This window comes from Elgaria multicarinata, chromosome 11 (assembly GCF_023053635.1).
Source record: "Elgaria multicarinata webbii isolate HBS135686 ecotype San Diego chromosome 11, rElgMul1.1.pri, whole genome shotgun sequence".
Classification (NCBI taxonomy): Eukaryota; Metazoa; Chordata; class Lepidosauria; order Squamata; family Anguidae; genus Elgaria; species Elgaria multicarinata.
In genome coordinates, this window is record NC_086181.1 from 14,137,987 (window position 1) to 14,163,689 (window position 25,703).

Below are 25,703 nucleotides of genomic sequence, written 5' to 3' on the forward strand. Positions count from 1 at the left end.
TAATTATCTATACATGTGTTTCTAATAGTATAACCAAATCAGTATATATATATATATATATATATATATATATGTATGTAACTGTAAAACTAATCTGAAAAGTTGCTATTCTAAAAATGAAACCTTCATCTGGTTGTAAATATCAAGATTATACCAGCAAGAATGAGGCTTTGGTAACTCTGAGTTGTGTAAAATATAGCGAGGAAGAGTGTACTTTGGGGAAGGCGGGGGGGGGGGGGAGTCACATGATTAAATCATGATTTAAATCAAATTGATTTAAATCAAATCCACCCTGGAAGTGAGTGCATGGAATTCCATGCAGGTGAGCGAGTGGGCTGGCGGCCACCCTCTGCCATCCTGCTGGGTTTCAGTGCCGGCTGTGGAAAAAAGCAAGCGTCTCCCTCACCCATGTCCCCAACTCTGCAAGACTGCTTTGTAGAAGGCCATTTTTATTAACCTGCTCAGAGGCAAGCAGCCTCATTTCCATGCTTGGGTGCACGGGATGGAGCTTCCCTTCCTCAGTGACCTACATGGAAACACAGGCAGAGGAAGAGGAGGAAGAGGAGGATCATATGTCACACCTAAGTGTGTAATTGGAGAGAGAAATGGTGTCTTAAAGCTGGCCAGAGCTGTGCCAATTCTTGCTTCACAAACCACCAGTCAGCCCTCAGCTTCTGTTCCTAAAGCTGCAGAAAGGCAATCGCAAATGCCTGCTTCACAGGGGTGTATAAAACACTTTGCACATTTAAATGCGTTGGTCTTTCTATTCTGCGCATGCAGAGTTACAATGCAGTCCCTCAACACAAGGCAGGCATGGCCACGGGAAGAGTTGATTAGATTTGACAGCAGGCACACACCACATAGCCTGGACACCAAGGGAACAAATTCAAGCCAGCGTAACACTTCCCTGACATCCCACCTCTCCTCAGTGGGGAGGGAGCAGGTTCATTTACAGGGGAATCCCTCATTATCAGAGTAGATTGCTCCAGTAACTGGTTGCTTCTAGTTTCAGTTGCCAGAACCCACTGCTAGAAGATCTCATGTAGAAGGCTGAGAAAGATCTGACATGCCAGAGAGCTGTGGCCAGGCAGGGCTAGTGGGCCAGCGATTGGTATGACTCCCTATTAACGCAGTTTAAAAACAAAACAATTCTACCTATGTAAAAATCCTGTTTAGCTCGACTTAGAAGTATTAAAACAGTGAACCTAACAAACACTCCTTTTCAAATCTCCATCCTGCCACCCAATTTTATAAAGGAAGCCAGCGATCTCAAATTGCTTTTAGCTGAGCACCATGCAAATTCAGAAAGTGGTACCTACTGTATGATCTCAGGTGGGGGAGAATGCGAGAGAGATAGAGAGAACAACGCCCTCTCAGGAAGTGAGTGCTACTAGAATAGGAGCCAAAACGGGGCCATTGAGAAACAAGAGAGGTATCAACCTCCTCAGGAGAATCCCAAGGCTTGCAGAAATTTTATTTTCAAAAAAATCTTTAATGCACAAAATCCAAGAGGGAAACCTGCACAAAACAGCCCAATGAGGACGGAGCATACTGAGAAGCCACGGAACGTTGAATATATCAGATGGGAGAGGGGAGGAATGGGGTGGGGTGGGGGTTAGGCAGAGGAGTGGAAGGCTCTGCTTGGAGAAAACAGATGGAACCCTGAAGAAGAGCACTCCTATTAGGCGGCAAAAAAACCGCTGCAACTTTTCGTTGCAGGTCCCTTTTGTTGTTCCACCCAGCCTCAATGGTGAGAAGCCTAAGCAGCATCAGGCATAGAACTTCCTTTTTGGGATCCGTCCAACCCATTCATTCATCACCCCACTTCCCCCATTGTCAAACCTGTTTTCTGCATGGCCAAATTAAGATCGCAGGGCTGTTTTCCATACAGTTTGTGTTGCGATACTAGTGTGGGACTTTACCGTCTCATATTATGCTTTTCCTTCTGAGACCTTCTCCTAAAGCTTTGAGCTGGAGCAAGGGTAGGCAAGGTAGTGCCCACAGGCAACAATGTGCCCCAGGAAACCATTTTGGGGTGGCTTATCCCTCCCACTTTTTTTTTAACTTATTTTCCTAGTGGCAGCTGGGATTGCTGTGAAATAGGTTTCTGTTGGTGCTGAAAACTGTGGATTGAAAGAAGTTGTTTAGTGTATAGGGGCTCAGACCCCACTTTTGCCTTGTACTCCATTTTTTAGGCAGGTTGTTTGTTTTGACACGCCTCCCAGGGCAGCCATATTGTGGTGGTGCCCAGGACAGTTTCTCAAATTTTCAAATGAGCCAAAGACCCAAAAAGATTGCCTATCCCGAGCTAAAGTGAAGACGGTCTCGGACCGACACTCTACCCTTCAGTTTCAGGCAAGGTGAGAAGACAGAGATTCTGACTCCGACCTTTGGTCCAATTACTTTATGCAAAAGCAAAGAGGGAGGAGTCAAGCAGACGCTTACACCTCTCTTGAAACTCCAGGAAGGCCAGCTCTAAGAACTAGCTCTTACTGAAGTAGTAAAGTATCTCCGTGACAGCTGCTATGATTCCTCGGGCTCAAAAGCAAAAATACATCAGCATCAATAAAATAGACATATAAAACCAAATTTGAACTGGGGAAAGGGACTATTGAAAAAAGGGGGGAAAGAAAAGCCATGAAGACAAGACAGAACAACACACAGTACAAAAGAGTAATTATATTTCAAAAAAGAAAAAAAGAAGAGAAAAGCTTTACCAGCTATTTTGGAACTTCTTTCCTGGAAAAGAAAACTGGCTTAGAACGAACGGGACCAGATCTTCTACAAACCAGCAGATTGGGTACAAACACTCAGTAAGAATCATTTTAGCAACTCAAAACAAGAAACTTTTGACACAGTGTTCATGAACAATAAAATTTCTTTTTTTAAAAAAAACAAAAAGGGTCCGGGGGTGTGAAGGGATCACAGGAGTTAAGAGGAAACAAAATTAAAGCAGGAAAAAGAGGTACCAGAAGAACAAAATTCCCACGATATCTAAACAAGTAACCATTGTCCTTGGGCAGCCATTTCCAAGTCACCAACAGTTCCTGAAAGCTCATAATGGCTGCCTCCATCATGACCACATCTGCCAGAGCGCGTATCCTCAAGCAGCCCTCTCCTCACTTTTAAGAAGCTGCTGTTTTTATTGAGAGGGATTCGCTTTCGCTTTTTCCCCACAATTCATATACAAGTGCTACCAAGGGAGACCAACCCCCTCATCATAGCTGGATGGCAAATGCGGGGCTTTCAGGATGGCTGGAAGGTCTCTCCCTCTCAAACATCTCTCGATATATATCCCACCGACGCTCCTGGTAGCAGGCTTCATCCCGTCAAGGCAAACTCTCAATGTCCCCCATTCCCTCATACGGGGCCAATCTCATTTCTGAAGCCAAACAAGAGCGTCCTCTTTGCTCCAAGCACGGCCGACGTCTTCTTCTGTGCTGTCTGACGCAGATGCCATTTGTCGTGTCTCTATTTTTTATTCTATTTTTTTTTTGCCTTAAATTCCATTTGTCATTGTGGGGATCCGTTGTCTCGGGCCGGCGCCTGGCCAACCCTCTTAAGTTCTTGACTCAGCCAAGTCAAAGGGAAACACACAGACAATGCAGCCACAGGGATATAGTAGGTTGAACAGCCCCCTTTACCCAAAGTCCACCCCTCCCCCATTTGCCCCCAAGTTTACTCGGTGCTGTTTTTTGTTTAGTTTTAAAAGTCTGCATGTCCCAAAGCAGTCTTTCTTCCCCCACCCCCGCCCACCCCTACAACAGAGTAAAAAGCTCCACAGGTTGCATTGTCTACCTGGTGGTCAAGGTCGGAGAAGCAACTGTTTCCGTCGCTACTTCCTTTAAAAAAAAATACACACACACACACACCGGGTTGTGCGATGGGGGTCCAGCCTTAGGACTGCTTCAGCCGCTTGCGTGGAGGTCCCAGAAAGGGGCACTGCGCAGAGGCCAACGAACGATACGCCTCGGCCACCAAATGAGGGTGAGAGACGACCATCGACTTCCAGCCTGAAGTCTCCATGACGTCAGAAGCATGGCTGAAAGCAATCACCAAGAAGCCAAGATTACCAGTAAGGAAAGCAACAGCTCAACACCTCCAAGGGAGGAACTGGCTTTGGGGATTTCACACCTACTTTCATAGCTCATTTAAATATCTTACCAACTGCCTACAAATGCCCAGCTTTTTTGTAAGTATTCTTAGACAGAGCAATGCAAACAAGCTAATGCCACCCTGGCCTAAGACAGGGGTGGGCAACTTGTGGCCCTCCCGATGTTCTGGCTACAGTTCCCAGGATCCCCCAGTAAGGTGTGTATCTGATAGGTGGGTGATCTGATAGGTGGGAGTTGTAGGCTGAAACATGGGGAGAATCAAGGTTGTTTTGGAGGTTACGTTTTCCCACTTGCACCCACTCAGATCTACGCATCCTTCATTTCAGACACAAGGGCTGTTTCCATCTTTCCCCCTCCTTTGCCCTTGTCTTTAGAATGCAAGAAACCTCCAAATCATCCCCGAGAAGGGAAGCTTTGCACTGGCTGTTTACTGCTGGCATTGCACTTCAGCCTGACATGCCTCTACTGCTGTGGCATTTGCTTTCGAGGTTCCCAGCTTATTTCCCATGGGATGCTTGAGAGAGAATGAATATGAATGCAGCTACCACGGTCCCTCTTGGCAGAAACAGGGGCTTCTAAAAGGTGCTTCTCTTCACACTCCTTCTTAAGGAATATGCAATAGCCAGTCACAACGTCTTTTCAGCATAAGGGCAAAAAGGAGTATAAGAATATAAGTGGTGCCATGCTGGAGGGTTCACTCTCGACTGAAGTAGAGGCACAAGTTAATGGCGGAGTAAAGGGCTGATGTTTTGAAAAAGAAGGTGCAGGTGCTCCCTAAACAAAGGGAGCTTGGATCTTCTTTGATGGACCAGTGATACGAATGCTAGAGCACAACCCAGAGTCAGTGCAATGCAATGGACCTTCTCACCCCAGGATTCTAGTTGCCAGATTTTCCTGCACTCTGGGGAAAAATGGAAAACCTACTTACTAGTTTATGAAGTCGACTGCCTGAGTTTTTAGCTGATCAGCGCTGTGTAGATCAGCCAAGATTAGGATCTCTGCTGCGTTTTCTACAGACAGGTTGCTGCACAGAGCATCCTCGCACATCACCTTCAAGCGTTCCAGAGCATACTGCAAAAACATACAAAGGGATATAGCAATGAGGTTGCCCAGAAAGAGGAAAACTGCAATCTCCCTCCTGTTGAGGGAGATTCCCCCACAGCCAGGTACTTTTCGGTGGTTTTTTAATCTCGTGGCACAAAAAACATTTTTGCAGTTGTGGCTCCTGCACCATTTTTTAAAAAAATCCTATGACATCTCTGTGCTGGTAGACTCTTTTGCATGTTGGAACATACGTTCCAAGTTCTTCACAACTCTTCTGCATCAACAACACTACATCAAGACAATGCAGGCAAAGCCTAGTAGATTGGATCCAGACTTAGCCATGCTCAGAACAGTCCAACTAAAAATCAGTGGGACTTGATTTAGTCATGGTCAAGATTAAATCCCACTGTTTTCAGTGGGTCTATTCTAAGCATGACTAAGGGCGCAATGCTATGCATGCTTAGACATAGATAAGTCCTACAACTCTCAACGTTCCCCAGCCAGCATGACTGGCTGGGGAGTGCTGGGAGTTGTAGGACTTATCTCTGTCTAAACGTGCACAAGACTGCTCCATAAGCCTGGATCCAACCCATTCTCCCCCACCTCATATTATACAGTAGAAATATTTTGAAGCACAGAATTTAAGACTCACTACACAGAAGCGGGGGGGGGGGGGAGAGAAGAAGAGGGATGCAAATTCTGGGCATCTGTCAGCATTCCTCACAAAGGGATAGAATATACTATCTGAACACACACTAAACCCCCCAAGGCCTCCTGCTGGGGAGGAAAAATGTTTTTTGGAAACATCTCTATGCTCTTCCTCCATCACCCCTGGGTTTTTCTGCCAAAACATTCAAAATATGTGCCAAGCTCGAATCACTGAAGCCACATTATGCAAAGTTATAGCAGCGCATTTGCATAACATACTATTTGCAGAACTTTGGAGGTTTGGGCACAAGGAACAGGCAGGCCCAATAAAGCAGCCCATATGTGCAGCTGGACCAAAGGTCAGTGTATCCGGGTCCTTCAGGTACTGCAGCATCTTTTCCCATCCTCCTCAATAACACTTTTGAAAGACGAGGCCGACGCCTCTAATCACATCTTCACCCAAGAGCCCAATGGCAGGTCCCCAGGGCTTCGGATATGCACTGTGTTTTGTTTATAGTATAATTACGTATTTTCCCCAAGAGGGTGGAGGAAAGACAGAACAAGCTGTTCCCAAGCCTCTCGGGCAAATATTAAGAGGTTTTATGTGCTACCATAAAAGGTTTTGGTTTCTCTTTTTAAAAAGACACCCGGGGATGTTTAGAGGAAAGAGCTACGTTAAAGTCCCAATCCTGCACCCCCAAACAATTACCCCACACACAACTTTACTGTCCTACCAACTGTTGGACAATGACTGTAGTTGAGTGGGCTTTAAAATTCACTTGTCACCAAACCAGACCCCAAACCAGTCACCAAAAAGGCCAAGATGGGCTTTTGCTGTGCAAGTAGAAGGACCCACTTGACACCTGCTGGATGGCAGGGAGGTAGGGTAAAGCCCGTGTCATGGGGAGAGAGGCACATCTCAATTTGCATGATGACGAATTTCTACAAAACACACAAAAGCAGGAAGTTTTCTTTTGCAGTGTTCCACCTGAAATTCACTATTTCTTTTCCTCCTAGGCCCAAACCACAATATGGACCAAATCACAAAGGCTTCTGGAGTGTTTATTCTCCTGACAACTTGGACCAGAGCTGGGAAAATCTTTCAAATTTCTAGCAGCCCATCCTCTTCAGCTCTGTTCTTTGCCTCCGCCTGCTCCCTGTCCCGACTTCTAGCTCCCCTCCAACTGCCTACATGGGACTTAACCAAGGCAGACTTGTGAATCCTGAGTAATTTTGTCTATTTGATCAGAACTTCCCAGCAGTCAAACTGTTTAAAAAAAAAAAAAACAGGATTCTAGCAGATGCCAAATATTTTATTCTTGCACTCAGTTATTTGCAATTTTTCATACTAGAGTAAAACAACCATCCCTGTGGAGCAAAGGTTAAATAGCGGGTGATGTGCCGGAGAAGTATTAAGGGCCCTTATTTAAATTTTCCAGCTGTCAGTTATACCCTTCAGACTCCACACTTTTGGAGATGGACCCCAACTGCTTTCCCTCACCTATCCTGTTATATACAGCAAGGGGGAGGAAAGAGGAGAATAGGAATGGAATGGAGGGTTTCTATGGTCCTGTCTCAATGGGGGCCCAGATAGGATGGCATATTTTCTTTTTTAAGTATCTGAATTCTCCTATGAAAGCAGAAGAGGAGGAGGAGGAAGAGGAGGAGGCTGGCCTATTTGTACTCATGGAACCCCGGTGTTCTGTATTCCAGTTCTATGCTGGTACCAGATCCTAAGAATTGGATTTCAATGCCTGACTCCAACAAATTGGCATCCAAGGGTCATCTAGTGATCCATGGGCCACATAAAACTCCTGGACTCGCCTAGTCCCCTGCTACCCACTCTCCCATACCAAATTAGGAGTACCTGGTGCATCACTGCTTCTGAGCCACTAGCAAGCAGCTCTGTTGTTTCCAGATAGGTGAGGTACTTTGCAAATTCAATGGGGTGGTGGGAGCCAAGAGTGTTGGTATAGCTTCCTTAAGTTGCAGGTGCCTCTCTCCTCAGGAAGTCAGAAGTCTCCTCAGAGGCCCTTGCAATGAGGCAGGGTCCTCTCATTTCACAGAGGGGGTAGGGGGTGGCGTATCGCTTTTCATTTAAGTTGCTTCTGGTCCAAACGACAACGCTATTTTGTAACCTGCATTGAGAAGCACAGACTGCTTCCGACACAGCAGATGACCCCTCTCTGTGAAAGGAGAGGTCTCCCCAGAGGGTGGACCCCGAAGCAGCCTCTCAGCACCCGATGGGCCGGCACCTGTAAGGAAGCAGTGTTCATCTCTCTCAGTCCTCTTTCTTGTCTTGTAAGTGAACTTCTTGACGCTGAGCCAAGCTACTGGTTAGAAGGGGAGGAAGGTAGTCATGACTTCATGGCTGACGCAGCCACAAAGCATCTTGGCGGGGGAGGAGGGATTTGGCCCCTCTCCTGACTCAAGAACTTGGCAACCCCTGCCATCTGAAGAGAGCTGGGAAGTCTCAGAAAACCTACCAAGGCATGCTCCAAGACCAAGGAATTAATTTGGTAGGACACCAAAAATGGTTGCACCCCAGAATGTCACAACGCATCTCCGGAGTGTGAGAAAATTCCCCTTCAATTTAAAACATATGTATCTCAGTCAATGTGAAAAAGTACCAAAACAAATGGCTTTTGTATCTAATGTGAAAAGCAAATATTCTAGCATAACGGTCTCCATGTCGGTTCTCTCTCTCTATTAAGGCCAAAAAATGGTCTGTGGCTGGTCTGCCGTGCTCCTTGTGTACCTTGTCAGCGGCTGCAAGCAAATCGTCAGCCATTTTGTCAAGGTTAGGCGCCTTCCCCGTGTAAATGAAACACATCATTTCTTTAAAAACTTCAGGCTCCACGTCGTTGATTTCGACTCGATTCTGCACCAGAGGGGAGATTAAGATTATTCTCAGATAACAAACCAATCTGTCCCTCTCCTGTCCCAAATCTTTCTTTCGGGACTAGGTTAACTATTTGGAAAGCACATAAATATTTAGCAGAGAACATGCAGGGCACAAAACATTTTCAGTCTCAACTACCTTTTGCAGCGACAGAATATTCCAGAATAATTTTTTCTATCATTTCAGACATTAACAGAGTAATCTGGTATTTACCGTTACATAAAACTCAGTTTTAAAATCTTACTTGAAAACGTTTCTTTTCTCAAAAGCTTATATTCCATAGTGTGACCATACTAATTTTTATTATTTGTTTTATTGTCCGCCATGCTGGCTGGCCTTTCCCCTCCCCATTTGTTTGTTACTGTGATTTTAGAATGTAAGCCATAGGGCAGCGTGTTTGGTATTCTGTTTTCTTTTGTTCTGTACAGCACCATGAAAATTGATGGCGCTATATAAATAAATATTATTATTAATAATAATCTTAAACAGCACAATAGCGCTTTCCCATTTAACCTCTAGCATTGGATATATGACCATTTTTGCCTATTTTCTGACTTTACAAAGGTTTATTCAGATTTCTTTTCTTGCCCAAGCCAAAGAGTTCAGGATGGGTTATAAATATGCCCATCTCTCAATTTTGTCTTCCCCACAAGCCTGCATGGTAGGAACGGCTGGAACACTGTTGCCCTATGCAGGTGTTCATCTGACCACATGTAGGGCTGAAGTGGGGAGGGGACATCTGGAAAGGGCTCTATTAGTGTGTTCGGCTGAACAGGCTTACAGAGTTCCTGTGATCGGAAACATACAAACGTCTAACCAGCTGGGCATGCGGAGATATTGGGTTTTACGCCTGTAATCACATCCGCCACCTCGCTTTAGCCCTACATGTGAGTAGGCAGATGCTTGCATAGGGCTTGTAACTTGCACCAAAGACAGCTCCACAGGCGAACAGAGGTTTGACTCTCAGTGTACCATGCAGTGCTCTAGCCCTTGGAAACAGAAAAAAATGAAAACCAATTGCCCAACTGCAGCAACATTTTGTTTTCGTGGGCAGTGCTGGGTCCCTAGCCACTCTTCCGGTCAAGACCTAACGGCCCAAGATGCAGTTCAGTGTCAGCTGCCTTCTTCTTTGTTCCCGGAGCAAGACGTCCTGTCAGCCTGGATACATTAACAGCAATACCTTTTCTTTCTGCTTTGAGCCTCTTTGACTGAGCAAGGCATTTGTGGGTGGAGGTCAAAAGCCTGCCAACATGTTAAGCCACTTGCTGGGCCAACCAAGAATGGTTTCACCTCCTCAACATCTCCCCACCTGCAGACCAGCAAACAGCTCTTTGTCAAGACTAGAAAGCTGCCTCCTCCTCCTCCATCCACTTACCTTTTTACTCTCTTCCATCTCATGTTCAAACATAGCGCTGAAAACCGGAGACCGTGCTGTTGCCGTAGGCAGAGTGGGGAGGAGGGAAAGAGAACACACAAACACAATTTAAAAAAGATGCAAAGAGATATGCTTCCTCTCCAGAGAGGAACTGACACATACAATCAGTACCTCCAAATACAGGCACCGATATAAAAGGGGACATGTCAAAAATAAATACAATGTTCATGAGAGAAATGAATCAAAGGTCTTCCCGAGGGCTTAAGTACACTGAAGTAAACGCATTTAAAAGTACCTTTCCCCAAATCCATCTATCCCCTCCCAACCCCAAAGCAAGAGAGGATCCGGAAACTGCAGTTTAGTGAGGATGCCGCCCGCCTGTGAGGTCAGCCTCAGTTCTCTCCCTCTACAGTGCTGGGGGGCTCCCTTGGCAGGAGCCCATTGCAGTTAAACCAGCTGGATACATTAACAGGGTATACAGCTCGCCACAGGGTATACAGAACTGTGTGCGCTCTGTGCTAAATTTTTAAAAACCAAACAAGCCACACACACATTCTGCTCACAGGCAATCTAAGTTAAGATGAATTCTGCAATCTGTTTAAATGATGCAGGTTGAACACATTTTACACTCTTGCATTATTCATTCTGGTTTTGCTAGCTATGCGAAGGGCAAAGATCACTGAAATCTGCCTCCAACAACTGGACATCTTTTAAAGCAATCCATCAGACTTCTGGAGTATCAGCAAGCACCGGCTGCACATTTTCAAGTATTATATTTGTAGCCGTAGGAGCTAGAAACTTGCCTTTCAAAAAAAACCCAGAACAAAACCCTGAAAAGACAGGTTGCTTACCTGTAACTGTAGTTCTTCGAGTGGTCATCTGTGCAGTCACACATATGGGCTTTGGAGGCAGTAGATAAACCGAGAACGGCTCGCGTTTCTACATCTCCACACAAGATGGAGTCTATGCCCCAAAATCCTCCGGCAAGGTGGTCCTTAGACCAGACCCAGCCTTTCTTCCAAAGGTGGTGTCCTCTTTTCACCTTAGCCAGGATATTACTTTGGCAATTTCAAGACAGACCTCCTCTGTACCAACCTCAAGGTCAGTACAAGAGGCAACAATTCCCGGGACGCTTCAAGCAAAATAGAGGCAAACCCGACCAGAGTCAAAGACGGCGTCTTTGACTGCCCTATAACATTAAGTTCTACACCTAAATTTGGCGACATCCTTGCCCCCTTTTATAATAGTTGGACCACCATTACCACCGACAGGTGGGTCCTTAACATCATCTCCCGGGGCTATAAAATTGAGTTTACCACCCTCCCTCCCTTAGGAACCGTAAGGTTCTCTGCACATACAGACACTCTATTGCAAAAGACCATGTCTCTTTTGGAGAAGGGCGCCATAGAGCGATTACCAACTCATACCCTAAGGTGCGGGTTCTACTCCCGCTACTTTACGGTTCCTAAACAGGATGGGGGGCTAAGACCTATTTTGGACCTTAGAGACCTGAACAAGTTCATCCACCCCAAAAAATTCCGGATGAACTCCTTCGCAAGCATCCTATCTTTCCTCTCCCAAGGGGACTGGTTTACTTCCATTGACCTTAAAGATGCTTACTTTCATGTCTCAATTTACCCTGACCATCGCCAATTCCTCTGCTTTATAATAGGGGAAGACATCTTCCAATTTAAGGTGCTTCCTTTTGGTCTTTCTACTGCCCCCCGAGTCTTCACCAAGTGTAAGGCACCAGTTTGCGCTTTTCTGAGGACTCGAGGGGTAGAGATTTACCCTTACCTAGATGACTGGCTGATAGTGGCTAGTACGGAGCAGGAAGCTACCCGTAACACCCACTTCACCATCAACCTCCTTAACAAATTAGGCCTGTGCATCAACAACAACAACAACAACAAAAATTAAGGCTTCACTCCTTGCCGGAGGATTTTGGGGCATAGACTCCATCTTGTGTGGAGATGTAGAAACGCGAGCCATTCTCGGTTTATCTACTGCCTCCAAAGCCCATATGTGTGACGCACCGAGACCACGAAGAAGAAGCTGAATTCTGTAACCAACAGCACACCCTGGGATCGACAGCATACATATCTCCTACATAACCTCTTGCCAAGCAGAGTTTACAGTTTCATCTGCTCTCTTTCCCTCCATATCCTTGACTATCCATCCGCCTTTTGTTCTAAGGCTTTCTGAGCCGCAATCCCATTGCTCTTCACCTTCCTCCTGGGGTCAGTGGTCCCCATCTTCTCGAACGGTCATTTGGAGCCCCTTAAAGCAGAGGGGCAATCCACAAAAGACTCATCAAGGCACTCGCCTTGCCACTGATCCGTCCATCCGCCATCCTGCTAAGCCTCGCGTCCGTGTCGATACCGACCTGCTAATATGGCTTTGTGAGCCTGGAACTCCTGGCCTGCCACACACAGGCAGCAGTCAGTGAAGCGAGAGTTTTCCCAGAGGCCTCCCAACTCATCAGCCAAGCGGCATTCGGGTACCTTCACCATGTTCATGGAGTTTTGGCCGGAGATATTGACAGAGTCCTGTACTACACTCACCTGCAAGGAAGCACAGTGGGTCAACATCTCTACAAAAAGGAGTAGAAGTAGTAGTAGCAGTAGTAGCAGCAGTGAACCTACAAGGACAGAGCAAACCAACAACAAATCCCACATATCTTCTCAGGTAGTGATGCAGATCTTTTTGTGAGGAAGACACAGCAATGCAGAGGGGGGAAATGTTGTGTGTGTCCCCCACCCCACCTGCTACGGACACCCGCAAATGTGGATGGAATTGGAAGTTCATGTAAGTTCACCCCACTGGGATAACAGACAGGACCAGCCACCCCTACAGATTATCCCATGAAATCCAAGCCACCATGTGCTGCAGAGATGTCACCCTAAAATGCCTCTTGAGTTTCATACAGCAAATCTGTCAAGCCACACGCTACAAAAATCTCTCAGTGATCTCTTAGTGAATATAGGCGACCGCTGAGATATGGATAAATCCCTGGGAACTCAGAAGCCCTTTGCCAAATCCTTTACTCCCTCAGATATGTCAGATGTCGATGTGTAGTGAAATGCTTTTCACCACTTGGCAAGGTGTTACAGACCAGCTTGCCAACTGTTTACTGACATACTGCAGCAAGTTACCACTGTCAAGTGGCCACCTGTATTCACCCAGTGCCACTGGCTACATGCCTTCCTGACCCCACATATAACTACTTATCAGTCCCTAAGCCTGAGCAAAACCCAGGCTCCAAGTCCTCTGAAAATGAAATCTCACAATAGCTAGTGAAAGGTTCACAAACTTCTCCAGAGCTTGTTCAGAGGTGATTTTGTTTATCTACAGAGATACAAATATCCATGCTGGATCAGAACCAAGGTAACTCTAGTCCATCAGCCAGCTTCCTATCATGGCTAACGGTATACCTCTGGGAAGCCCACAAGCCAGGGATGAAGTCAATGCCCAGCAAATGAGGGTTCAGAGGCATTCTGCCTTCAGACATGGAGGTTCTATATAGCCGTTGTGACTAGTAGCCATAGATGGACTTCTCCTCCATGAATCTGTCAAATCTCCTTCTGACGCTATCTAAGCTAGTGCCCATTAGAAGGTCTGGAGCCCAATATGAAATGGGATTATGACCTAGAAAACCGAGTATAAGATTGAGGGGAGACATGATAGCACTCTTCAAATACTTAAAAGGTTGTCACACAGAGGAGGGCCAGGATCTCTTCTCGATCCTCCCAGAGTGCAGGACACGGAATAACGGGCTCAAGTTAAAGGAAGCCAGATTCCGGCTGGACATCAGGAAAAGCTTCCTGACTGTTAGAGCAATACGACAATGGAATCAGTTACCTAGGGAGGTTGTGGGCTCTCCCACACTAGAGGCCTTCAAGAGGCAGCTGGACAAGCATCTGTCAGGGATGCTTTAGGGTGGATTCCTGCATTGAGCAGGGGGTTGGACTCGATGGCCTTGTAGGCCCCTTCCAACTCTGCTATTCTATGCTTCTATGATATCATTCCTGTTGGATTTATTTGCAAGGCTGCATTGAAACCATAGCTCAGAACTCCACTGCTTGGGGAGATTTTGCTAGGCATCATTTAAAAGAATCATAAAGAAACAAAGAAAAGCTTAGGTAACAATATAATTAAAATTAAGCACTCAAGTCCCAGCGATTTCAATGGAAGATTTATGCATGTGCTTTAATCTATCCAATCAAAATTGACAGGACTTCAAATGTAAGACTTTGGCTGGGTTGTGGCCAGGACCCTCTGTAGTCAAAAGGGGTTAAAAAAACAACTTTTTTAACTATTTTTTTTCACTGGCCTATCCAGTGAAATTTTAGAATGTTTTCAGGATGTTTTAATCATGTATGGTATGTTTTAATCCGTTTTAATGTGTATTTTATATCATGTTTTTATACTGTTTGTTTTATACTTTGAATTGTTTTAGTTTTTGTGAACCGCCCAGGGAGCTTCGGCTATTGGGCGGTATAAAAATGCAATAAATAATAATAAATAATAATAACAGCTTGCTTTTTATTAAATGAATGCTGAGATCCTAAGGATGCTGCAGTCTCTGCTGAATACTGCAGTGCAACCCAGCGTCTGCCTCCTTGACATAGCACCCATCTAACTCTGGAGGACGGATGCCTCAAAGATCCCAACACAGCCTAAACGGCAGGCCCCCAGTCACTGGCCAGAAAAACAGGGACTGTGCAAGCAAATGTGGATGTCTGTCTCATATGATCATGCCCAAACGTGACCATTCGTTAGCTTCTGTTGATGTGGGTTGACAAAAGAAAGTCACAGCAAAATTTAAGTGAAATTTTAAATGACAGGCAAAACCCCTTTCTCAGCAGTAATCAAACTTTAAAGCAAACAGAAGCCCCCACAAAAGTCTCTCAGTCTGCCAAATGTTGTAACCTCTTTAGAGAGCCTCAGCGGAGAAAAAAAAGGAGGCGGGGAGGAACTCTGAATATCATTCTTGCTAAAGAGAAACACAGCTGTAGGCACCTGTAGCCATGGAGAAAAAACGTTCGCTGAGCATATGGCACATCCCACCTATATGGCAGGAAAAACTCTTCGCATCAGCGAAAACCAGCACAAGATATTATTATTTTTTTGTGCACCACTTCTGGCTTCCCAGATTCATAACTTTTTGTCAGAAAGAAGCTTAAGATGAACACGTCTAATTCCAAGATTGAGTCACAGAGGACAGAAAGGCTACTTTGCCTAACTACTTTTTAAGCAAATGTGGTCCGCACATCTGTTTTCCCATCTCCTCTTCCACTCACCAACCTGTGCAAGCCACAGGATGCTGCAAGGAAGCACATAAGGAGGAGCTTATAGAACAATAGCTCCAGACAACACAAGCAAGAGAGATGAGCCATGTCCTACCAATGGAGAGGGGAAAAAACCATCCAAATTATTACTATTAATAATAATAATAATAAGCTCTATATGGTTCGAGTCCAGGTTATTTGAAAGAACGTATTCTCCCTTATGAGTCTGCCCATGCTTTGAGATCTTCTGGAGAAGCCCTTCTTTCTGTCCCACCTTCTTCACAGGCACGCTTGGTAGGAACATGGGAGAGGGCCTTCTCGGTGGCTGCTCCGGTGCTCTGGAACTCTCTTCCCGGGGAAGCTAGGCTGGCTCCCTCCTTGATGGGCTTTCAGAAGCAGGCTAAAACTTTTTTGTTCAAGCAGGCCTTTGGAGAATAATCCAGCCCTCCATCTATGTTAATGTCTTATAATTTTGTTGTGTATTTTTTAATTGTTTATGGTTTTGTTTCCCTCTGCCCCCCACCCCCATGTATATTTTAAACTTTGTAAGGCCGCCTTGAGGCCCAGCATTGGGCAAAAGGAGGGATACAAATTAAGAAGAAGAAGCTGCCCCAGGGCAAACAAGGGGTTGGAACTATGAAAGATGCTGAAATGGCAGAAGTATCTTTAGGAATATCCTTCCGAATGAAATGAAGATTGTGAATTGCTTCCTCCCTTACCTCACAGAAGAGAGTGAGCTTGTCATCTGGAAGGAGTCCGTTGGCCTCATCCAAGAGAAAATCTCTTCTAATAAACTTCTTGAATCCCCAGTCTTTGCCTTGCACAAACCGATACGCTCGCTGGCTCTCTGGAAACACACACAAGACAGGATTCTTTTTCAAAAAGAAAATCAAGACACACACACAACCTGGGCTCTTACTTCCTCTCTGCTCATGTATGGTCAGTAAATACAAGTACCAAGCACCAGCTATGCGTACCCATCGCTTTTGTTTCTTCTCCTTTGGCATTCAGGATGGAGAACTTGAATTTGGCTCGGACTTCACTCTTCGGACAGCTGACCAGTAACAGATAGAGCGAAAGATAATCTTTACTCTCTTCATCCAAGCCCTTTGGGTTCACACGCAAACACCTGCAGAAACAGAAAAACCCTCTTCGTCTTCTCCATACAATCTTTCACCCAGATCCAATAAATCTAACCTGCTGGTGGAAACAAGTTTCCACACACAGATCTGTCATACTGGGCGCACAAAAGCTTGCATTGCCAGGGGACGATGGGGCGCATCCTGCAATGGGGTAATAATGTATGTGGTTTCCACAGAGATCCCAACCACAAAAAGATTGCTGGGCTTGAACATTTCCACCCCCCTGCATGGGATCTGTGCCCCCCACATCCATACCCCCTTTTTTCTGAGGCATCAGGGACTACCCCAGCTAGAGGCAAAATACTAAGAATAGAGCTGCACCAAATTTCTCTTTCTTGGGATTTTCTTACTGGGTAAACATTACTCAAACTCAAGATTCTCAATGATTGTCCTCAGTTCAGACTAACTAGTTCCATAAATTGGTTTCATTCTTTTGTGCCATGTAACCTGGCTTGCTTGCTTGAGCCTTTAGGAACTACTGCTCTTGTGGTGGGCCTGTGGCATTTTTTTTCCTTACATGGTGTGGCTTGGATTGCACTGGCTGATGGTCCTTCCATTAGACAAGATGACATTTTGGTCCTCTGAAATGGATTTCTCAGCCATGTTTTGAATATGGATAAAGAAGATTGTATTGGGAGACAAGAACATGTTATGATGCCGACACAAAGCATCCTGGTGCATATCAGATGTACAGCTCTGCTTTCTACTGGAGCATAAGACATGCACAAACAGTTCCTTTCCTTAGCCATTCTGAAAACAACCCTATGAGTCAAATCACCATCACGCCATTTTACAGAAGGCAGCATTGAGGCTGTGAATTGGCAACCTGCCCACGGCTTCCCAGTGAATTTTGAACCCAGCTTCAAGCACCACATAGTATCAATTAATCTGTCTCTTGCTGCTCCCTGTGATGTTTCACTGTTTTTATGCCATATATCTGTATTGTAAATGCTGTTTGGACTTCATATGGTAGGGATGGTAAGTGGTTAATTCTGTTGGGAGGGGGAGTGAGTACATGGAATGTTGGAGTGAATGCTGATTGGCTGTTGGATTCAAGTGTGTGAAGCAGAATAGCAGTTAGGATAGTGAGTTATTATCTTGAGAATAAGAGGGACAGGATGAGTTAGAGTTGAGTTAGAGGGTAGAGTAGGCAAGGAAAACCTGATATAATTAATGTAACAAATAACTACTGAACTAATGAATCCAGAAAGCCTGATCCAATGCATAAACTTACTTCTTGTTAAATAAACATTCTGTTTCACTCTGGAGTGGATTCTTTAAGTACCTGAGGTAAGGTACTGAGTTATATAGTGGCAGCGGTGAAATAAAAGGGGGAATTAAAAGGTACACAGAGTGCCAAGCTGGTTGCTGTGGGACTAAAAAGGGGTCATAAAACCACAAAACCAGGGGACAGAAGTATACCAACGGTGACCACGGTTGGGATCCTTTATAGAGGAAGGTAAAAAGGAGACCCAAGGGGAGCAGTCGTGACACTCCTCACTGTAGATTTTGGCCAGGTTGGTCCTTACCATTTCAATTTGTCATTTGCTCCCGAAGAAAATGTTGAACTTTTGATGACCTCACCCATTTCCTCCCGGCAAAAGCTGAAATTGTTGATGGTCCACATGTAGGAAAATTTGACCACTTTAATCTTTAAAGGAAAAGGAAAAAGAATAGCAGCCAACAATTCATGTACACAGTTACAAAGGAAAAGAAAGGCAGAAACTAAAAGAATTCCACTAACGTTACTAATCAAAGAAATCTGGGGTTGGGAAGTGAATATCTTTCATCCACATTAGAGAAAATAAAGCGTTACGATATCATGAAAATGTTGCCATCCTCTTGAAATGTGATAAGTACACCAAAAGGGTCTCATCTGTGCAAACTAATGGCTTCCCACAGCACTCCTACACTTGTTCCTCTCACATAGAAGCAAACAGGAGCATTTAGCCTGCAATTCATGGGCTCTTAACCAAATGAGAGACTCTCATGGCTTTTAACAAGTTTGCTGCCAATAGGTTTTCTTGTTTGCATCCATGAGGATTAGAATTTGTTGCATTTTATGAATGTTTAGATTCTCAGGATTCAACTGCTGGATTCCACAATGGAGGTCCACTCACTTGAGACCGTGGTGTTCAAAACCAATGCAAAACACCTTTCTTGATTATAACTCCCTGTAACAGAGAGTGGCAGTGTTGCAGGCTGCTCAACGAAACACAAGGCTCCCTTTCCCTGAAGACCTGTAGGCGTCTGAGCCCCAGCATGCCCTGGAAGGAGTGCCAACATCTTATTATATCTAGGATGATTTTTAATGGCTGGGGTGAAGCAGTTAAAGGGAATTGTCAATGCATTTGTGGATAAAGGGCACAATACAGCCAAAACGCTGAAGTCTGGGCCTCAATAAGCTTCAGCTACTGGGTGGTATAGAAATGTAATAAATAAATGAATGAATTGAAGGGGAGAGTTAATGTGCTTAACTTTTTCCCACTCGAGTCAAAGGGAGCCTAGCTTTGGATTGTGTGCTAAGAGCTTTATATCCAAGGGCCCATTTGATTTTATTGTGCTGACGCATTAACTATTCAAAGGATGGCTTGGGTTAAAAAAGAAAGAAATCAAACTCCCAAGAACAAATGAAAAGGCAACATTTCATGCTTTGTGAAAGTTTGGACTATATAGATTTCCGGAGACACTGCAAACGATGGTACATATGCCAGAGGGGCTGGGGATCTGGCTCCCTTGGGGACCTGAGTTGACCTTAGCAGAGCACCCAGAATAGGGCAAGTTGATGTCCATCTCTGGGGAGCTTGGCAGGGGCACCACAGGTTTCTGGGAACCCCATACTTTTTTTTTTTCACATTATATTCATCACTACTAAAGCCGGCAGGACTTGACCTTCAAGGTTTTAGTGATCAAATTCAGTTACTTGGAAAACATCACAACATTTGTTTGGGGCCATGGCAATTCAAACAGGGGACACTGAATGCCAGCTGGTATCACAACCATTATCTGATATCCTTTCTCCCTCAATAAGGCAATGACAGAAGGATCCCTAACTGCAGACTTACTTGAGTGTAACACCAGCTCTCTGCAACAGGTCCACTTGACATCTCTGCCGGAGGAGGAGGACTCGGTACCCTTGACATCGCCAGTTTGGAGGTCGGACAGGATTTCACAGGTTAGTTAAAAAAAATCTGGGTGTGTAATCTTCACCCTGATTGAAGAAGAGAGAGGAAGAACAGTTGAAACAAAAATACACAGTTATTCTGTCAGGTTCTAGAACAAGATTCTAGAACTATTTTGTCATGGTTTTTTTAACTGCCGTATCAACTGCTCCACTCAGTGCTCTGGTGCCCAATGCACATTTTGATTTGTGTGTATTATTATTATTATTATTATTATTATTATTTATTATTTATTTATTTATTTATATAGCACCATCAATGTACATGGTGCTGTACAGAGTAAAACAGTAAATAGCAAGACCCTGCAGCATAGGCTTACATTCTAATAAAACCATAATAAAACAATAAGGAGGGGAAGAGAAAGCAAACAGGCACAGGGTAGGGTAAACAGGCACTGGGTAGGGTAAAACTAACAGTATAAAGTCAGAACAAAATCAAGTTTTAAAAGCTTTAGGAAAAAGAAAAGTTTTAGCTGAGCTTTAAAAGCTGCAGTTGAACTTGTAGTTCTCAAATGTTCTGGAAGAGCATTCCAGGCATAAGGGGCAGCAGAAGAAAATGGACGAAGCCGGGCAAGGGAAGTAGAGACCCTTGGGCAGGCGAGAAACATGGCATTAGAGGAGCGAAGAGCACAAGCGGGGCAATAGTGTGAGATGAGAGAGGAGAGATAGGAAGGAGCTAGACAGTGAAAAGCTTTGTAGGTCAACAGGAGAAGTTTATATTGGATTCTGAAGTGAATTGGAAGCCAATGAAGAGATTTCAGAAGTGGAGTTACATTGTCAGAGCGGCGAGCCAAGAAGATGATCTTAGCAGCAGAGTGGTGAACAGAAACCAACGGACTGATGTGAGAAGAAGGAAGGCCAGTGAGAAGAAGGTTGCAGTAGTCCAACCGAGAAATAACCAATGCATGAACAAGAGTCTTGGCAGAAGAGACAGACAAAAAAAATATTATTATGTATTATGCTCGGTTAAGAGTTACTCCTAATGAAAAACTGATAGGGTCTCAATCAGTGTTCGCCAGAGCTGTGTTTTTCTCCCCAATTCTAAGGCACCTGTGATTTCCCCATCCCTAGCACCTTACACTCCTGCTGTTTATTTCTATACCACATTTAATTTGTGGAAGAGACTTTAAAATATTTACCCTCTGTGGCTCACTATGACACCCCTTTCATAGGTGGGGAATTTAGAATTGGGAGATTTACAAAAGGCCACATGAATCCAAGCCATCAGTATGCAAGAGAAAACAACATAAGAGCAGCCCTACTGGATCAGACCAAAGGCCTAGCTAGTTTTTGTTCTGTTCATACAGAGGCCAACCAGATGCCTCTGGAAAGCACACAAGCAAGCAGGACATGAGCCCAACTATAGCTCAGGTTCTCCAGCAATTGGTATTCAGAGGCGGACTGCCTCTGATACAAAGAGTACTCAACTATACAAACAAAAGCCATAAACCTGATGGAAAATATGAACTTGGGCAAGTGCAATTCATTTGTTGGTCCACAGAAGTGGAAAGAGAGGAGGGAGAAATAAGGCAGTAGCCAAAAGCATAGCATGAAGATGGGTACAAAGTCTGCCCCCGTTCTATGTACATATGATAACTGTAATGACTTTATCCCATACTCCCTGTTTTTCAAATACAGGTTGATATATAGCAGAGCCATCATAAAAAGAACCTGGTCTTGGTCAACCATCACAAAGACCTTTGAGACTACCAGAAGCAGCCCAATAAAGTGCCAATTTGCCAGGGGGAGGCAGCCTTGGGCACATGGGATGCCATCCTGTGATGGCTCCCCTGCGCATCCCAAACACACTCCGCTGATGCTGCAGCCTACTTTAGGCATCCTGTAAATCATCCGTATCACAAGATTCCTTCCCCGGCTGCCACCACCCCAACTGCCGCACATTTTGTAGCACTGTAAATTGAAACAGTGTAAACCCTCTTCAGTAGGGTTCATACTGTTTCAATTAGCAAGCTAACTCAGGAGCCTCACCAGTTCCTAACTTTGTACCAGTATCATGGAATACTATTAAACAGCAATGTCAACGTACGTTGCAATTTTATAGAATAAACTAAACAAAACAGATCTGAATTTCACCAGTAGGTGAGACAAAGATGGCGCGGAGTAAAAAGAGGTGAGATAGCAAGGGTAAAAGCTGGTACATGGAAGTAAAATTAACCCTCCCTCTTGCAAATAATTGAGGTGATGGTGGCTCATCCTGTCCTGCAGAGCATTCATCCTCTCTCCCCCAGCTCTTCAAGCCAAGCCCTGAACATGAGCCTCCAGCAACACGGCTCTCTATGGAAGTTAAGCTAAACACAGTGCAAGAGAAATTGGCCGTATGGTTGAACACCTAATTGGGATTTGCTCCTGGCAAGCAGGTAGAGGTGGCAAAATATGTGGCTGGATTCATGTACCTTAAATTTGTTCCTCACTCAAGCCTCTCTCTCATACTCACTCACTCTTAACGAACTACTGGTCCTTTGCTTTATGCACCATGGCTTGTTAGTTTCCCGCCCTACAGCCAACATCATGATCATCATCCTCTTGCTGTACTTGCAGAACGGTCTGCCATTCAAAGGCACGCACAGTTAGCGGGCAGGGTCCTGTGGGATAGCACACACACTTCCCACCCACCCCCATGACTCACTAACACACTCGACTGCCAGCAGCTGGCAAAATGTGTGTATCCACCAGCCCGTCAAAATCTAAAATTAAAAACAACAACAACAAAACTGCCACTAACAGCAGAAGTGTGAGAGATAAGCTACAGAAAAAACAGATGTTCCCATAGAATTGCTGGGGGGTGGGGGGGAGGGAGAGAAGTAGTGCTGTTTTTGGAAAACCAGCTCAAACTCATCCGGCCTCTCTCATCAAAATTGACATGAGTTTCAAACTCTTATTACCTTTTCTGATACAATTTTCAGATTGTGATTTTACCTTGCATGAAGGAAAGGAAAGGAACCTCTCGTGCAAGCACTGAGTCATTACTGAGTCTTGGAGGGACGCCAGCTTTCCCTGACGTTTTCTTGGCAGGCCTTATAGCGGGGTGGTTTGCCGTTGCCTTCCCCGGCCGTTATTACCTTTCCCCCAGCTAACTGGGTACTCATTTTACCGACCTCGGGAGGATGGAAGGCTGAGTCGACCCGAGCCGGCTGCCTGAAACCAGCTTCCGCTGGGATCGAACTCAGGCCATGGGGAGAGTTTCAGCTGCAGAAACTGCTGCTTTAAACACATTCTTTATCCATTTTAAGTGGAATATCGACAGAAGCTTGGTAAGCACCCAATGTACACCCATCAGGTTATATACATCACTGGCCGCCCTTTATACTTTTTGCCATCAAAAAGGCTGGCAATAGGATGAACGTGACCTCTGCAAAGTTTTCAATCTAAGGAATAAGCTAGCTTTGTTAATCCAACAATATTTTGCATAGCACATTAGAATGTTTAACAGTATTAGGACTCACATGTACACCAACTGCACAAGTCTTTCATCCTATTCACACCACATTGCACCGGGACAAAGGTTTAGCCCTGCACATCAAACCTGCAAGTATCATGTCTCCTCCAACAGCTAGCATATACAGGTCCAGACATTTTGGGCATAGCCAAGGTGGCACCCAAGAGTCATGTCAAAAGGCCCCATTAATACTGCAGCTCCATGCTTATTTACTCATGTCACTGATTAACCAGTCACTCTAAATCAATCTTACACCACCTGGTGCCCTTAAAATGGTGATGCTGGTTTGGGATGCTGGGAGTTGCCATGTGGAGTCAGGGTGGTACACAGTGGTTAGACTGTCAAACACGGGCTTGATCCAAATCCCTACATAGGTATGACTTGTGAACCTCACTGGGTACCCTTAAGCTATTCATTTGTACTTTTTCTCTCTAATCTTTTAACCTACCTCAAAGGATTATTGTGAGGCTAAAATGGAGCAGGGTTAGAGAACTATGTATACCACCCCCAATCTCTTTGGTGAAAGGGTGAGATAAAAGTGCAATAATGCTGCAGTGAGCATGCTCCACGCACACCTGAAACTAGGGATGGGCGAACCAGTCTACTCCTAGCCTATGTCACTTTCCCATGTGTTCACTCTTAAGATCATTAAGAAGTGCCCTGCTGGATCAGACCAAGGGTCCATCTAGTCCAGAACTCTGTTCACAGTGGCCAACCAGCCATTGGCCAGGGATGAACAAGCAGGACATGGTGCAACAGCACCCTCCCACCCATGTTCTATCCCATTCCCACATAAATCTGCCATTTTTTGAATTTATACAAGAAACAAAACACATTTCAATAGTTTCTCAAAGTATGCATTTAAGTTTTGATATAGTTTTTGAGCTGAAAACTGCTTTCAAGCATTTCAAGAAGTGCAAAAACTGGCAGGTAAGTTCCAATTCATACTTGGCCCGGGAATTACAGATCAGGTCCATTCGTACTGGAATTTGCAAAGATCAAATTCCTCAAGCACCCCTATCCGGAACGTAATGTGGCTTCCTAAGAATACCAATTTACGTGCAACCCCATAGGGAGCACAGAGGTGAAGCTAAAACAGAAAGCATGCTAAAGGCTCAGAATCCAATAAGAGGGCTTTACACGGCCACTTCTCAAAGTCAGCGTCTATGCTGTGACCAGAATTACATTACAGTAATCTAGCCTGGATATCACAAGTGAATGGAAAACTGGGACTCCAGACAGGGCTTTCACAGGGAACTGAGACTGGGAAGAAATCCTTTACCCAAGGCCACAGATGAGAGTCCCAGGCAGAAGTTGGACTTGAGGCCAGGTCTCCCGGATCAGAAGCAAACTCTCCCCTCTCCACTGCCTCTTGATCCCTGCATTTCCTACAGCAGGAGTGGGCCACTTGTAGGCTAAACATCTGGAAAGCCACAACTATCATGCCTCACCACTGTCTATTCTGGCTAAAGCTGCTGCAAGTTGTAGGCCAAAAACAGCTGGAGGGCCACAAGTTGCCCACCTTTGCCCTAGAGCCACCTGCAGCTAACCAGTCCTTGCCTTTTTTCCTGAGAAGTTTCTGCTTTTTCACAGCTCATTCTCTTGCCCAATCCTCCACCAAGAACACCAGCATCAAAGAGGTGGTTGGGGAAGAAACTTGATGGGACAAGCTCAACATTCGCTTTCATTAAGGGATGGGTCTATTGATATTTTTTAAAGAAACCTTTTTTACATAAAAATGAATCTTGTTAATGTCCAACCTACACACCTCCCCATAAAAAATACTTTACAAAAAGGAGGGATTTTCTCCCAGCAACATGCAAAGGACAGGTAGAAGTAAGCAACAGGTGTTTTAAAAAAAAACCCACCCCAAACCCATCACAAATAGACAAATCTGCACATACCATACACGTCTGGCTTAAAGCAAGCCGATAAGAGTATTATCAACACAGTTGTGAATTGCCAAGAGAAAATTAAATAGATTTTTCAAAAGGCAACAAAGCTTTCAGAAACACAGCAGATATCGAGATTAGCCTGGCACAGAGAGATTACCCACCACGCTTCTTCTCTCTCTGAAAAGAAGATTTCACACATCGCCATGCCAGGGCATCAAATTACTACTTGGAACGAGCCATTAATTTGATTCCTGCTGTGTAGGGCTCTCCACAAGCAGCAGCAGCTTCCTAGCTTTTTATACACCCCTTTGACACAACATTTATGCTTGCTAAGATTCTAGGAGTGAGGAAAGGGAACTCTGTTCAGGCTCAGAGGAGGCCTTTTGTTCAGCAAAGCCCCCAAGTGCTGGGGATGAGATGGGAGGGGGATTCACTCATGGCTGGGAAACTTCTTGGTCACCAGAAACATGTTTATAAGCATCTCCAGTTTCTCCAATGAAGTCCCAATACACACACACACTTGGAGATTTTGTATTCCAGGCTCCCCAAATTCTAGCTTCTCAGACAGATTTCAGATACAAAACACTAGTCAAGCCAAGAACAAATCTGGCTGTGCTTGTTTTAGACATACAAACCCAACTTGAGATGCTTAC

The 25,703-nt window shown here is 44.8% G+C and overlaps 1 protein-coding gene across 4 annotated transcripts in view; it reads right to left on the reverse strand.

The window, feature by feature from the left end:
* Positions 1–3,761: 3,761 nt before the first annotated feature.
* The window catches only part of SPOP (speckle type BTB/POZ protein), a 49,022-nt gene continuing 27,080 nt past the window's right edge, over positions 3,762–25,703 (reverse strand). For all 4 annotated transcript variants that reach the window (XM_063137509.1, XM_063137511.1, XM_063137510.1 and 1 more), the window contains exons 2-10: positions 19,583–19,728; positions 18,047–18,168; positions 16,353–16,504; positions 16,095–16,222; positions 12,471–12,648; positions 10,085–10,140; positions 8,566–8,688; positions 5,044–5,186; positions 3,762–4,042 (exon numbers count right to left, since the gene is read on the reverse strand). In XM_063137509.1, the coding sequence (XP_062993579.1) occupies positions 3,898–4,042; positions 5,044–5,186; positions 8,566–8,688; positions 10,085–10,140; positions 12,471–12,648; positions 16,095–16,222; positions 16,353–16,504; positions 18,047–18,168; positions 19,583–19,660 (1,125 nt within the window). In that variant the 5' untranslated portion in view covers positions 19,661–19,728 and the 3' untranslated portion in view covers positions 3,762–3,897. The remainder of the gene's footprint in view (positions 4,043–5,043; positions 5,187–8,565; positions 8,689–10,084; positions 10,141–12,470; positions 12,649–16,094; positions 16,223–16,352; positions 16,505–18,046; positions 18,169–19,582; positions 19,729–25,703) is intronic.